Below are 16,460 nucleotides of genomic sequence, written 5' to 3'. Positions count from 1 at the left end.
TCTATCTCTCCTTTTCATCGAATGCCAAGGGCACTATGGCGATCATTAACAGTTGATTGAGCACAGTTATTGGACTGAATGTTATCAGATAAACTGAGGCTTAATTGAGATATGAGAGAAGTGCTGTTAGGCAGTAGGAAATCTAATCTAAGATTCGGAGTAGAGCCTATTCTGAACAGAGTTTCATTTCCCTTGGAGGATCAGGTTTGCAGTCTGTGGGGTTCTCCTTGACCTGATTTTGCTCCTGGATTATCTGGTTGCTGCTGTGGCCAGGGGTGCCTTTGCATGCAGCACATTACTTAGGTGTTGTTCAAGCGGCACTGGCTTCAGATTGGTTTCCAGGCACAATTGAAGGTGCTGATGATAACCTATAAAGCCCTTAATGGTTTGTGGACAGGTTGTTTGAAGGACTGTCTTCTCCCACATGAATCTGCCCACCCTTTACAAATGGTATGGGACACCTTGCTTCATGTCTCTCTGCCTTCAGAGACATGGGATAGGCCTTTTTCAGTGGTGGCACCAAGGCTGTGGATTGCCCTTCCTCAGTTGGCTCCCTCTTTTTTAGCCCTTAGGTCAGATATGAGGAACGTGTGGGCCTGCAGGTGTTGTTGGATTGGACCTCCTCACCATGGGCTATGCTGGCTAGAGCCGATGAAAACTGCAGTCCACCATCATCTGGAGGGCCACATGTTCCCTACCCCCACTTTTTAGTTTTTATTTCATTTTTTGACATTTTTATTTCACCAGCAATTTGGATTGTTTAAACTTTTCTCCTTGCTGCTACACATGGTTTTAGTGTTGCTAGGGTTGTACGAGAAATTTGTTTCAGTTCATTTTTGATCAGAATTTACCCCGTTTGCACTTTCCGGACTGAACACAGATTTGGATGCAATCTGGGGTTGAAGTCTGTACATTTCCGCCCTTTCAATGTGATTCGCAGATCCAAAAAGATGTGTTCGACAGCATGCATACATTTGAAAAATGTGCACGAAAAGAATTGTACTTTTGAAAAATGCACACAAATACACTTTAATCAATGGGAGAAGAATGTGTATATTTCAAAGATGCAAACAACTGATGCGTGCATTTAGAAAAATTTGTATGACAATATACATGGATTTTCATGTGCAAAGAAAAAAAACAAAGCTCGCAATCTGACATGGACTCAAATTGGAACAAGGCTCGAGATGGAATTTGGAGAACTTTGGCAAGATTGAGTTATCCTGCACATCCCTAAGTGTTGCCCTGGTTTTTAACTCTCAGCTCTTCTGGATTTTATTGTATACATTTGTATTTGTTTTTTTAATGTTGTTGTAAACTTCCTTGGGGACTCTTGTAGCTGAAAGGTGGGGTTAAAGGTTTCTGAATAAGTAAATAAGGATCAGGTGGAATACAACTGAAGGAAACATTTCGGGGCAGGGGAGGTGTCAAATAGCCATTGTTCCCAACCAAGCTGCATTAACTGAGTGGCCCTTCCTGTGCCACCTCTCCTTCATTGCACCCAAGTGCAGTGGCTACTGAGTACTGGGAGGGGAGAAGCAAAATGGTAGTTGTCCCACCCATGTTGATGGAATCAACCTTCCTGTCCCACATATTATTACGTATGTCTTTAGGAAACCTTTCATGAAACATAAGGATTCATGTGAAATTCTAGATGTCCTTTATACTTCAGTAAGAGCTAAAGAGTTCTGTGGTCAGCCTTCACCTTCTTATAGCATGTGATGAATTTAGTAATTATACGCGCTGGACAAGATTATCTCAGTTGGGCTTTTTCCCCCTTCCTGAAAGTCCATTTTTAATCCTGCAATCTAATTTTCTCTTTCAAATGAATTTGCAGATTGATATTGATTTTCATGGGCTTCTTTTCCTGCTTTGTTCATTAGGAACTAAATAAGTTTAACAGAGGTTCCTTGCATAAATGCAATCAATACTAATGAAATTGTCAATCTAACTGAATAGCATACTAAAAAAAACCCTTTGTTAAATACTGAGCTTTAACTACGTGTATAGGTCTCTGGTCAGCAACTAGTTTTCCTGAAGAGCCATGCTGAAAAGGAGGGGGGGACAAAGCTTCAACCTCTGCCCCCTCAGAGTTCCCTATCATCTAGTCCTGTTTCCACAGATGCCAATTACATGTGCTCTACATAGTAGAGCACATACTTTGCATACAGAAGGTGCCAGGTTCAATCCCTGGAATCTTCAGCTAAAAGGGTCAGATAACAGATGATAGAAAATACCTCTTTTTGCCTGAGACCCTAGAGAGCCACTGGCAGTCAGAGGAGACAGTACTGGGCTAGATGGACCAATGGCTTGACTCCATATAAGGCAACTTCATGTGTTCATACGTTCATCCTTCCATGTCCCTTTGTTGCCTCTGGGTTGACAGCTAGAGCATCAGGCAGCATGTCTTAGGAGGCCAGTGAGGCCCATGCCCCCTCAGTTGCTGACCCATATTACAGATGTCAGTAAATACGTGTTAGAAAGTCATCATCCCCCACCATGCCTTCTATCTGAAATAGCAAAGCAGTGCACCATGCTTCCGTGTTCCATATGCAGTTCCTTGCTATATAGTGGAACCACTTCCATCGGCTGTAAAATATCAGTTGTAGTCAGAAGAATGCTGGAGCACTGTAATGGCCCGGACCTTTTAGGATAATGTGGGCTATAAGTAAATAAAATAAAGTGGTGCCTTTTTTCTTTTTTAGCTACAGTGGATTTCCTGTGCTGAGGCAAGACTTGTTTGAGCGGCCTGCGGGACTTTTGACAGTACAGAACAGCAAATTGTTTTCAAAAGCCAGCAGTCCAAACAGCCCATTACCAATGTTCAGGAGAACAAAACAGGTATTTAATAAGCATGCCACACCTTTTATTGTTCAGAGTTCTGTGTTTCCTGGATTTGCTGTGCCTCCCAAGGTGTTGTAAAAAAACATTTCAGTAGTCTCTTCTTGGAGAGTTGTATCAAATTGCAGGACCTCTTCTTCTCTCCCAACCCAGCAAATCACATTTCTCACAAGCTTTGACTATAAAAGCTGTTATAAAAGCTCATGTCATTTGGGCTGGAGTGCTTCTCAAACAGTAGCCCCCAATGCCTGATAGCAAACTGCTTTGGAAACTCAAAAAATGTAAAAAATAAATTAAAAAAGCATGTTATAGGATGGCAAATGACATCAACTGTTCACAGGAGAAAAACGGGTCAAACCTCCCACAGGGTATGGCTAAAGTAGCTCTTTGGATTCTGGTTGCAATGAAAAGTTGAGGAAAGCATCCAGGCTACACAAGTTTAATGACATAAGTGCAAGCATTGTGTAAAATATATTATGGGATGTATTCTCTAAGCAATGGCCTTTTGAAAAGAAGAAAAAATGATCAAAGAATCAGTAGCCTTGTGGCAATCTAGAAATGCATATTTGTGTTCTATTTGGGTATTAGAGGAATAATGAGTCCAGCTTTCAAGTGCTCTACTAACCTTTGCTTCTCAATGACATGTACTTTGGTTGAGTGCTTGCACTGAATTCTTAAGAGGATCTCAGCCTCCCTAGAGGCTCCACACTATAATTTAATCTCACAGTTCCTTTTTCTTTACCACCAGTATTCACAGCAGCTGTTGCATAGCAGCTAGAATTGGGTATGTTACATCACTAAGGCTGCTATCCTGTACCCATTTACCTGGGGGTAAGCTCTAATGGGACATATTTCTAGTAGACAAATATAGGATTGCGCTGCAAGCCTTTTAAAAAGGCATTTTTCCTTCCACAATTTATAGTCTTCTCTTCGTAATCTGTTTCATTAAATAACCTGCCTCACTACTGCCCTTCTGAAAATGTTTTCACGTTTTCTTCTGCTCTTCACCCAGTTCTTGTTGGTTTTCTTGGGAGGGGTATGTAGTGCCCACATGGTAGCCATGATTTCCATGTTAGTGCTTCTTAGTCACCCACAGTGAAAGAGGATGGCTCAAGGGGCGCTAGGAGCTGGGCACCACTGAGGGTAGTGCCAGCTGGCACTGATTTCTTGATTCCTTTTTATTTTTATCTCTTTTTTAAATGAATTTTATTGAGTTTTTCAAAAAATACAAACAATGGATTCTTACAAAATAAACAATTTCTGATCAGGTGCAAAGCGGTGGATAAGGATCCAAAGAATTGTGCAGGTTATTCCATGCACCCAAGAAGGTTTGGGGCACATGGAAGGGTTTGTGCTTGTATTTCCTTTATAGCCATGCCCAATGGCATGGCAACCCATTTTTGAAACTCAAGAGACAGTAGACTGTCATCTGGCATGGGGGTTTGCTGTTTTAAAGATGAAAAAGTTAAAAATCCCACTGGACATGCTTGGGTGCTCCTAAATGTCAGTCTTTGCCAGCTGACCGCAGCTGGTATGCAATGGCTGCAATAAATCACTTGCCGATAAGCTGGGTAATAAATCTGCCAGGGCCAGGGAAGGAGGGAGAATGCAGCGAGGTGAGGACATTCCCAGAGCTGGGGAGTTTACTGGTTTGACAAAGATGAGTCAGCTAGGCAGAGAGAAGTCCTTTTAGCAATCCAGAGTCAAACACAAGGAATTCAAGAATGAAGGGTGAGGTTGAGGCTCAAGGTCTAAGGCAAGGCTGGTGAGACCCGACCTGTAGGTACGATGTTGTTCTCCAGCATTCTGCCCCTGCCTGCTTCCTGCTTTTTAACTTCAGTGTACCAGAGCAGCTTCTGGCAATTAGTCCTCTGGCTTCTGGGATCCTCTACGTCTTAAACGGACATACACTCACCTCCGTTGTTCTTTCACATGAAGCCACCTTCACTCTGCTGGGGTCAGCGGGACTTCACCCTCTGAATCCAACTGAGGGGTTGCAGTCGGGCATTGATCACCATCAGATGGTGTGGGGTCTCAAGCTGCTTCTGTGCTAGTCCCTTACCCTGGGTCTGCAGCCTGCCATTCTCCTTCGTCCTTGGAAAAATCCAAAAGAGGCATGACACTAAAGTAGTTCTGGTCCAGCATCCTGTTTCCCACAGTGGCTGAACAGATGCTTTCAGGAAGCCCACAAGCAATAGCCTTCTTCCAGTGTTGCTCTCCAGTAGCTGGTACTCAGAGACATAGTGCCTCTGAACCTGGAAGCTGCGTATGGCCATCATGACTTGTACCCATTAAAAAATATACTCTCCACTGAAATAGTTTAATCTCCCTTTAAAGACATCTAAGTGAGTGGCCATTGCTACTCATCCCAGCTCACGTCAAGAACGAGAGAGTACAATGGGAAGTAATTCACCAGCGTCTTCTTCCTTGTATATGGCTGGAGGCATCTTTTTGCATAGTGATGGTTGCAGCCAACTGGGAACAGATTTAAAATCTAATTTGGATAGTTAAACCACTTAGCCTCATTTGTTTCTTGTTCTTGTGAGCAAAATTTGGCATGTAGAACTACAGATATATATCCACACAATGTTTTAATTAATGAAAATTCTTTTGAGCATCTGCTGGTTATACAGCAAGTGTAAAGAGCAAGTGATTCATCATTTTTTTCTACAGATCTGCTCTTGTTCAATATTCGGATAATAGCAGCACCTTGATTTTATCTATCTGTCTTGTGGTTTGAGCAACCATTTAAGCAGTTTATTTCCCCCTCTAATGGACTTCACATTCTATTACCTTTCAGGTGAATATTTATGTTCTGTATTGGTGATCCTGGCATGCTGTCACCCTGAAATGATTTTACCAAATAATAGTTTGCATTTCAAACTCTGCCATTTTTAAATGCTATTATTCTTAGTGCTATTAGTTATCCTCGTGTCTTCCCAGTTATGAACTAGAAACATCAGTCTTCTAATTTATTTTAGAAATTATGCAATAGTGTAATTTATGTGGATGTCAGATCTGACTGTCCAGGCACAGCCCTGGCTGAATTAGGCACGCAAAAGACTGCTTATCCATGGATAAGAAGGCTGAAGGAGACAGGGCAGAGCAAATCCTGGGTAGGCAGATAGTTAACTGATTGGTGAGCTAGCAAGCAGGTATAGGCTGAGAGTAGCTTTCTCTTCACACTGAAGACACGTTGCTGAAGAGCCAGCACAGAATCTAAGTGCCAGACCAGTGAGTGGATCTCTTGACATTGTTTTCAAAATAAAAACGTAGCCACAAGTGGCTGCTAATTTGATTGGAATATTGATGCATGGAGGAGGGGGAGTTAACCTATTTTCCTTAAAGGAGAAGGGAAGAATTAAAACCCCTCTCCCACCACAGCAGCCTTGATCCAATTTGCCTCCCCCCCTCCCCCCCCCCCCGCAAGCAGCTGCATTTAAACTTTGAATAAAACATTGGGAGATCTGATCATGGGTTTCCCGCATCTTGTCTAATTTTAGTCCTGAACTTTATAGGACTATGTCAGAATCCTCTGGCTGCTGGTATCACTTGACAAGCACCGGGTCGATACCTGCAGTCCTGCTGCCTGGCCAACTGAATTGGTGGCAACCAAGCATAGAGGACAATGGTCTATTGTTTTCAAACCTATTACAGGAATAATTAATACAGGATATGGCCCTAACCTTTTCTCCCTTTAATGGGCCCGCAGGTTACGTTAAAGATGCAACATGCCTAAAGCATATTATTTTCAATGTATCTCTGCAGGAAGTAAAGTCAGCCCATAAGATAGCCAAGAGATACTCCTCCATCCCTCAGATGTGGTCCAGGTGCTTGCTGCGCCACTGCTGCGGCCTGTGGTTTATCTGCCTTCCTGCCTATGTCAAAGTGTGTCATTCCAAAGTGCGGGCTTTGAGAACAGCCTATGACGTGCTCCGAAACATGCACACGAAAAAGATTGATCCACCCGATGAGGTAAATGGATACCCCTTCTGGTGCATAATGTCCTTATGATGTACATAAGTTCCTTAAGAGTAAATAATAAATACAGTCTGTGGGCTGCATGGCACCACTACTAGATGAATCCACAGCTGGCCGGAGAACTGTACTCAGAGAATGCTTGTTGCTGGTTCATCATCAGACTGGAGGGAGGTATCAAGTGGGGTGCTGCAGGGCTTGGTCCTGGGCCCTGTACTCTTCAACTGCTTTTATTAATGACTTGGAGGAAGAGGTGGAGGGGATCCTTATTAAATGTGCAGATGACACAAAATTCGGTGGGATAGCTAATACCTGAGAAGATAGGTTAGAAAACTGATCAGAATATAACAGGATGAAATTTAAAAGAGACAATGTAAAGTTCTTCACTTAAGAAAAAGAAATGCACAGGTAGAAGATGGGGGATACCTGGCTTGGCAATGTTACATGTGAAAAAGATCTTGGAGTTGGAGTTGTTCACGAGCTGCATGAGCCCATAGTGTGATGTGACTGCAAAAAAAGGCAAATGCAGTTTTAGGTTTCATTGACAGAAGTATAGTTTCAAAATCATGGAAAGTAATAGTTCCATTCTACTCTGTGCTGGTCAGACCTCACCTCAAATATTGTATCCAGTTCTGGACATGACACTTTAAGAAAGATTCAGATAAATTGGAATGAGTTCAGAGAACGGGAACAAAGATGAGCTAGAAACAAAGACTGAAGGAACTGAGTATGTTTATCCTTGAGAAGAGAAGACTGAGGGGGGATATGATAGCACTTTCCAAGTACCTAAAGGGTTGTCACACAGAAGAGGGCCACAACCTGTTCTCTGTCAGCCAAGACTGTCAGACATGAAATAATGGGCTTAAGTTACAGGAAGGCAGATTTCAGTTGAACATCAGGAAAACCATCCAAACTGTCAGACAGTCAAGCCAACTGCCTAGGGAAGTGGTGGGCTCTCTGCCGCTCGGACTGAACAGCCATTTGTCAGGGATGCTTTAAACTGGATTTCTGCACCGAATAGGGGGAGGACTCAATGGCTTTCGTGGGCTCTTCCAATTCCATGATTCTGTTTTTTCAGGTATGCTACCGTGTGTTGATGCAGTTATGTGGGCAATATGGCCAACCTGTGTTAGCTGTGAGAGTCCTTTTTGAAATGAAAAAAGCTGGAATTGATCCTAATGCCATTACATATGGTTATTATAATAAGGTAAAAAAATGTTTGTGATTAAGTTGTTAATTATTTGAAACCCTTTCATTTCAGTACCTGAAAAATCATAAAGGTAGTTTATTTCCCAGTCTGATTTTCAGTCAGTGACTAATTGGCCAATGTCTGATTTCAGCAATCTAAGGCAGATATATTCTTATGTGGCTATGGGTATGGCTTGAAGTGCCATAGTTGCCAGTCCAAACCCACACCAAAACAGATGTGACATAAGAGATCCAATATTTGGTCTCCTGACATTGTTTTAAAATGTTAAAGCAGCTGGAAGCAGCTCCAATTTTGACAGGAGCGGTAGCACTAGAAAGGGAGTGTTTTAACCCTCTCTCCCAGCGCTATTTGCCAATCTAAGTTCCCCTCCCCCAACTGCTATGAGCCCCATTTGTGGTGGTGATGGGGATTTAAACACATTTCATTTACTCAGATCGGAGGTGGGAACTGTGAAGGAGAAGGGAAGGAGGATCCCAGCTGCCGAGACTGTCCCCAACCTCCCTGCGAGGGAGGACCACCCAGGACCTGATCCTGGGATCTCCTTCCCAAAAACAGGACTGGCCAAACCTGGCCTTTCAGTCCTCCAAAATACCCAGTAGCCACCCTCGAAAGCCAAGAGGCACTGAAATTAACATTGAGGTTATGCAGAGAGATCACACCAACTAAAGGTTGGATAAAGGTTTATTAAGATCAGAATAAAGGGGTAAAGGGAAAGTGAAGAACGGAAGTAGCAAGTTACACAGAGTTACAAGGTACAAAGCTAAATCACTTAACTATATACAGAGAGCTTCATGAACGCACACCCAAGCAAAATAATAAATCTATCTGGCCTATCCTTGCATACCTAAGTATGGATCTCCCTGGATAACAACCAGCCGTCTGCAGGTCCAGGACCACCAGGATGAAGGGAGACGCCATGCCTTGACCTCAGCCCACTTTTAAAGCCCAGCCCTGGCAACCCAGGGGAGATTTTGCTTCAGCCAGTCATTGGCTCAGTCCCTGGGTGGACTGCCCTTGCCTCCAAGAGGCTGGAACTCACCACCAACTCCAGCTGTTGACACTTTCTAGTTAGCAGGGGCTGCTCTGGCCTTGGGCTGAGGAGCCTCTAGATTACAAACAATTCCAGGTGGTTACATCCGACATGACAGCCTGACCCAATGTTATGGCAGAAAGCAGGCCATTATCCTTGACAGGAACTCTCATGCAGTGATACAGTCCAAAAACAAGTTTACTATCACAACTGATTTTTTAATGAGAACTAAGCCAGAATGCTAGCTGTAACTAGGGAAACCTAGGTTCAAATCCTTATTCAGCCACAAAGTTTCTTGAGCAGGACACTGTCTAAGCTTCACCTAACTCACTGAATTGTTTTAATTCAGAATGGGATATCCAAAATTATGCTGCTCCAAGATCCTTGGATGTATGTGACTAAATTTCTATTTAATGTCATTATAGGCCGTTTTGGAAAGTACCTGGCCTTCAAGCAATCGAAGTGGCTATTTCCTGTGGACAAAGATAAGAAACGTTGTCTTAGGAATAGCACAGTTTAAAAGAGTTCTAAGAAAGCAACCTGCAAATGGCATCCACAAAGCTCTTTCTGGTATAGTATTCATATACGCCTTTTGGTTTGTAACTGTAGGAATGTTATTTATTTTAGATAGCTATAAACACCAAGCAGTATCTTCAAAATCAATTGAGTTTGCACAGTATGTTTTACACATTGGTTCCCTTGCAGAATTTGTTTCTAGTGGTTGTGCGTATGGAATGGTTGCTGGAGGCCTAGGCATAGAAAAAGTTGTGTAATTGGGGGAGGGTTCCATGCATAGAAGCAGACAGGAATCTAAGATCTTGATCATGAGATGCTCCTGAAGAGTCCACCTGGGTGACCAGTGCTGTTGTAATGTTTTCCATGTAATGTTTTCTAGAAGCACACCCGTAGACTTAAGCAATGCATGGATAGATGCCTTATGGCTGTTACTAATAATATCAGCCCTCCTACACTGAAGAAAGGACCTGATCGCAGTGAACATAGAACATGGATCAGTCCAAGGGAATTGCATGGGAGGCTGTGTTTTGAGTGGACAGTTATCCCATATATAGTTCAGATGGGAATATCCTTTATGGGTTTCAGAGTGGAAGGTGGAGTCTTTCCGGGGGCAGTTACAGAATTGCCATGTGTCCACTAAATTTGCAGTTTTACATTGAACTAATAAATTTTTGTCAATGCAGGTATGGTGGGTTTGACCATATTGATGACAGAGTATTTTATATAATTTTTATGTTGTTAATACTTAGTGCCCATAAATTAGTCTCTGTCATTGTGCTGGTACAGTCTCATTCTCATGAAGACTTAATTGCCCTCTGCAAGAAATTAAAGCCTTAATGGACTAGATTACAGAAGGAATGGATAACTCTTTTAGAGAAAGAGATGGATCCAAGTAACTTCTGGATTTTATATTTTCAAAGTGTGTGTGTGTGTGTGTGTGTGTGTGTGTTGGGGATGGGGGGTGGGAATCAGCCATTATTTGTTTGTTTGACCTAACAGCCCCTAAGTGCAGCCTGAAATTGGTATAGCACCTAGTAAAGCCTAATCAAATGGTCTGCTATCTCATCCCACAATCCATCTTAACTCTCTGACTAATGCAGACTGTGTGGCTTTAACAGCAAGCCATCTCTTCCCCTGTCCCTTTTTGTTTAACATCTTGCCTAGTGAAGAGTGCTGGAGAGCATGAAAGTTTCCTGACTATTTTCTGACATTTTGTTTGGTCTAATAATATTATTGCCTGACCGTGGCTTTTGAAATATTTTAGACAGAACATGTGATCCCCAATTAATAATTATAGGATACATGCAAAGAAGCAAAATCTCAAGAAGCAAAGGGAATGGGATCAGCTAAATGATATAACTGGCCTCTTTAAAATGCCAACATATACTTCCTAATTTAGAAGAAGCCCTTAGAGGGCTCAGTGTTTAGGATTTTTTTAATATGATGGACACAGTGAAAGCTTCAAAACTGTATGCGTTTCTTAAACTTTCTTTGGTTGTGGTATCAAAGCATCAGAATTATTAGCATAGTGTTTGCCAAAAAAACACCCATTCCGGGCTAGTCTTATCTATTAAAAATAATTAGAGGATTTAGCAACTCCAGCTGGCAAAATTAACAAGAGGTTTTCAGAGTATTGTTTGTCATGATATACACCTGCTAATCCTGGTCTCAGTGCAATACGTACTTACTCACAGAAGGTTCTCATTAAAAAGCTAGAGCCTCAGCATAAAGCTTTAATAGAAACACGCATCACCCACGAAGGCAGTACAGATATGATTACAAATTTTAAATATCACAAGTCTTTGGGAAAAAGCTTTTGATGGGATTCTTCCTAGAGGTGTATTGCCCCTTCCTGGTCTCTGTTGAGCAAGGTAAAGAAAAATGTATTCGAGAATCATATAACACAGTAGCACTAATAAATCAAGATGTACAAATCTGCACAGCTAATGTATATAAAGATCAGGAAGGGTTTATACCAAGCTGACAATTAGTGGATTGTATCAGGAAAAAGTAAATATAATATGTGCAATGAAATAAACAGGACAGAGGAGGACAGAAAATAGATAATGATCCACTGATGGCTAGTGCTGATGGAAAACCTAATACAGAGATTCTAATAAAAGAAAAGTAGACCACACTAGACTGAAGTCAGCTCACCCCTGAAATAAATAAACTAACTGTAATTATCTCAACTGATGCCAGTAAGGCATTTGATAGAGTGAAATATAATTATCTTCATATCCTGTTAAGCTACATGGGATTCAGCCCTATTTATTGTAAGTTATTTATTCATCTATTAGATGCGTGTCCTGCTTTTTGACTGGAGTCCTCAAAGGGCCTTGCAATATTCATTAAACACAATTTGGTTTAATCGTATGATTTAAACATTAACCCATATTTTGGGGTGGGGGAAGAGAAAGGGAGAGGTTGAAAAACAAAACTTTGTACTGAAAAACAAAATGCCCAGAAACAAAAAGCAAATGCACAAATAAACCTTCCACACACAGTTCCTCTGAACACATGGGAGGAAATAGCCCTGGGGGCAACTCTGAGCTGATGGTATCTTGAAAGGCTGTCACAGAGAGGAAGGCCAGGATCTCTTCTCCATCATCCCAGAATGCAGGACACGGAATAATGGGCTCCAGTTACAGGAAGCCAGATTCTGGCTGAACATCAGGAAAAACTTCCTGACTGTTAGAGCAATACGACAATGGATCCAATTACCTAGGGAGGCGGTGGGCTCTCCCACACTGGAGGCATTCAAGAGGAGGCTGGACAGCCATCTGTCAGGGATGCTCTGACTTGGATTCCTGCATTGAGCAGGGGGTTGGACTCGATGGCCTTGTAGGCCCCTTCCAGCCCTACTATTCTATGATTCTGTGATTCTATGATTCTATGGTATCTTTGCCTAACTCCCTCTCCAGGCTTTCATAGAAAGGGCAGTTAGCCTTGCATGGCTTCTGTTGTGTGGGAGAGTTATCTGCTATCTTAACCCTGAGCTCCGGGCAATGGCAAATATAAATGGGCTAACATCTGAAATGATAATCTAAAAAAATTGATTAGAAAAACAGATGGAGTTGTAGGTGTGCTATCATATCTACCGTAATATATTGTAATCACATAATTAACTACATCAGTGATAAGTCCTCCAAAAGAGAAACAGTGGATCTCTATTGAATAAAGAATTGTTATAGAAATTCCACTAAGTGCCCATTTAGATGGGTAAGCATAGAAGACCAGAGCCCTGCTACAAGCATCCACGTGATGCAAGAATTTGGATGGAGGTTCAGTGGAGAAGCAAGTTAGCTGCGGTGTCTCTTCAGTAAAGAGTAGCTGATTTTACTAGAGATTTAATTATAAGTTAGGGAAATGAACCTGAAGCCTGGGGGAAAATAACATTAAGTATTTCAGAGGATTCTGTTTTCTAGAGGAGACAACAGGATTTACTATAAATTTAGACAAGAAAATACATTGGAACAGATCACTATTTTTTTTTTTAGTACTTCTAGATTTATAGTTTCCTGCACACACAAAAAGTGTGAAGAAAACACAGCTGCCTTGAAGACCTCATCCAGACCATTTAGACCAGCATGAATGATTTGGTTATAACTATGTAGCACATTTTGCTGCACGTTTAGCACTTGAAAATAAGATAAGCTACATTACATGCTGGGAAACATACTTAGGTACGACACTGACAGAAGAGGAATGTTCACAGTTCTGCATCTCATTGCACAACTTATGAGGAACAAATATTTATTTATTACATTTCTATACTGCCCATTAGCCAAAGTTCTCTAACAGGTTCACAACAATTAAAACCATAAAATGCAATATAAAAATTTAAAAGTTTAAAACTACAGAATAAAAATAATAATCAAATAGAACCTAGCTGCGGTGTAAATATTTAAAATACAATACCAGATTTAAAACAGAAATGGAAAAACTAAAATGCCTAGGACAATAAAAAGGTCTTCACCTGGTGCTGAAAAAAGCACAGTGTAGATGCCAGGTGAACCTCTCTGGGAAGTTTATTCCACAACTGGGGCACCACACAGAAAAGGCCCTCCTCTTAGTAGCCACCCACCTCACGTCCTTTGGTAGGGGCTCCCAGAGAAGGACCGCTGAAGCTGATCTTAGGTCTGGACAGGTGTATATGGGAGGAGGAGATGATCCTTCAGGTAACCTGGCCCCAAGCTGTTTAGGGCTTTGAATGTTACTTTGAATACTAGCACTTTGAACTACGCCCAGAAATGGACAAGCAGCCAGCACAAATGGAAAAGTACTGGCATAATATGATCATGTTGGCCAGTCCCCATTAACAATTTCACTGCCCTGTTTTGGACCAGCTGAAGTTTCCAGACCATTTTCAAAGGCAGCCCCACATATAACACATTGCAGTAATCCAGATGAGAGGTTATCAGAACATGGATAATGGTAGCTAGGCTATCTCTGTCCAGATATGGCCATAGTTGCTACATCAGCCTAAGCTGACAAAAGGTGTTCTGTGCCACTGAGTCCATCTGTGCCCTTAGTGAGAATGCTGGATCCAAGAGCACCCACCAGACTATGAACCTGACCCTTTAGGGGGAGTGCAACCACCTCCAGAACAAGTTGAACATCATTTAGCTGGACAGACAAACCACCCACTAGCAGTACAACCATCTTGTCTGGATTGAGTCTCAGTTTATTGGCCCTCTTCCAGCCCATTGCCTCACTGAGGAACTGGTTCAGAATACCCACTGCCTCACCTAGGGTTAATGAAAAGGAGAGGGAGAGCTGGGTGTCATTTGCATATTGGTGACACCTCAGTCCATATCTCCGGATAACCTCCCCCAGTGATTTCATGGAGATGTTAAGCAGCATGGGGGATAAAATAGAGCCCTGTGCCATCCCATGGCATAATTGCCAAGGGACAGAGCAATAATCGCCCAGAACCACCTTCTGTAATCAGGTCATCCAAGTAGGAGCAGAACCACTCCAGTGCAGTATCTCTAACTCCCAGCCCACATAGCCTATCTAGAAGGATACCGTGGTCGATGGGAGGGGCCATAGGTCAGTGAGATAGAGCACATGCTTTGCATGCTGGAGGTCCGAGGTTCGATCCCCGGCTTCTCCAGGTAGGGCAAGGAAAGAATCCTGCCCGAAACCCTTGAGATCCGCTGCCGGTGTTGACAGTACTGGGCTAGATGGATCAGTGGTCTGACATGGCATAAGGCAGCTTCCTATGTTTCTGTGACGATACCGAAAGCCGCTGAGAGGTCCAAGAGAATCAACAGGTTCACACTTTCCCTGTCCTCTACTGGCAGAGGTCATCCGACACGTCAACCAAGGCAGTTTCCATTCCAAAACCAGGCCCAAAGCCCAGTTGAAATGGATGTAGTTAATCTGTTTCACTCAAGAATGCCGGAAGTTGGCTGGCAACCATACGCTCAAACACCGTGCCCAGGAAGGGAATGTTGTTAACGTCTTCTGGAGTGTGGTGCTATTCTGCTCTTTCCTTCCTAAACAGATTTTTTTGCAGTCAGAAAAAAGACAAAAGATGTGGTGGGAAAAATAGGAGGATTACATCTGGACGACTGTGATGACTGTAACTTCTATAAAATTATGTGAACAAAGAATGGTGACCTCACATTAAAAGAATTTATCTGGAAGCACCTTTAGCCTGACTCATACCCCACAATTCCTTTTCTGCTTGGTATTCAATTTTTTTTTAGTAAAAATATGTTTGCTAACTTTCTTCATCCTGTTGTTTTTATATTATGATAGGGGAACATTCAGATTTCTTATACAGGCTGTCTAAAGAAGCAAATAAGCAAGGGAAAGCAACTGGTCAGAAGAATGGCGAAAAAAAAGAAGAGAAAAAAGAGAGTGATTCCAGTTCTTGTATGTATCAAATATTGATACCTGGCATGTCTGAATTTTGTTCCTTGACATCCGAACTAGGTTTGGCTTGATTCCAACTTAATGATGGGTTTTTCCTTAGGGCATTCCTTTTGAAGACTGTTGTACTTCAGTGCTGTGTTGTGCCCTGGACAACCAGCAGTGCAGGAAGCTCCAGTTTGGAGGCTCTCCATGTGTTTCCTCAGGTTTGGAAAGAGTCCTAAAATGGCAAGGTTGAGTCCTTTTTATCAAAAAGGCTTCCCTCATTGTTGTCATAGATCAACCTGAAGTGCTTCAGTATGTAGGACACCAAGTTCATAGGCCAATTTCACACATCACAAACCTAGGTTTTGTTTTATTTTATCTCAATCTATAAAATTATTTATACCCCTCCTTTCAGCCTGCAAAAGGCAGGTTACATCCATAAAAATATATACAAAAATACATGAATTTGCCACCATGTATACACTCAGGGTCAGCCACAGCCAGTCCCAGCTTTCTGGCTAGTGTGCCTCTGTACTAAAGGTGGGCAGCTTGTGGCCCACCATCATCCCCAACAGCGATGTTTGGGCCTATAATTCCCATCAGTATAGACAATGGTGGAGGATGATGGTGAGTTGTAGGCCAGAACATCCAGAGGGCCACATCTTGCCCACCGCTGATATATACATTCACACTTACATTTTTTAGATGTACACTTAAGATTTTTAAAGTACATCTAAAAATGTAATGTGTGAATGACCTGCAGATCATGTTCCTAAAGCCCTCCACCATAAGGCAAAGTAATAGCCACCGTTCCAAATCTAAGACTTGCAGGGATGTAGCATTCTCTTCCTAGGCATCACTGGGCCCAGTAGAAGAACAAAGGAGATCATTTTAAAAGGGGAACTGCTTTTCTTTATTATGCCATTCAGTCAACGCTTTTTAGTATTGGCAGAACGTTTATTGGAGAAATATACACAATGCAGAAATATTTTTTAAAATCCTAAAAGCTTTCACAGA

The 16,460-nt window shown here is 42.1% G+C and overlaps 1 protein-coding gene across 1 annotated transcript in view; it reads left to right on the top strand.

Annotated features, from left to right (window-relative positions):
* Positions 1-16,460, top strand: part of DENND4A (DENN domain containing 4A) — a 74,097-nt gene that overhangs the window by 43,301 nt on the left and 14,336 nt on the right. Inside the window, exons 15-19 of the mRNA XM_084817479.1 lie at positions 2,706-2,841; positions 6,610-6,816; positions 7,898-8,026; positions 9,485-9,629; positions 15,345-15,461. Coding sequence (XP_084673605.1) covers positions 2,706-2,841; positions 6,610-6,816; positions 7,898-8,026; positions 9,485-9,629; positions 15,345-15,461 — 734 coding nt within the window. The remainder of the gene's footprint in view (positions 1-2,705; positions 2,842-6,609; positions 6,817-7,897; positions 8,027-9,484; positions 9,630-15,344; positions 15,462-16,460) is intronic.

The sequence above is a fragment of the Heloderma suspectum genome, chromosome 11 (genome assembly GCF_057233095.1).
Source record: "Heloderma suspectum isolate Gila_16-S chromosome 11, 16-S_ref, whole genome shotgun sequence".
Lineage (NCBI taxonomy): Eukaryota > Metazoa > Chordata > Lepidosauria > Squamata > Helodermatidae > Heloderma > Heloderma suspectum.
This window is presented reverse-complemented; position numbering and strand designations above follow the sequence as displayed.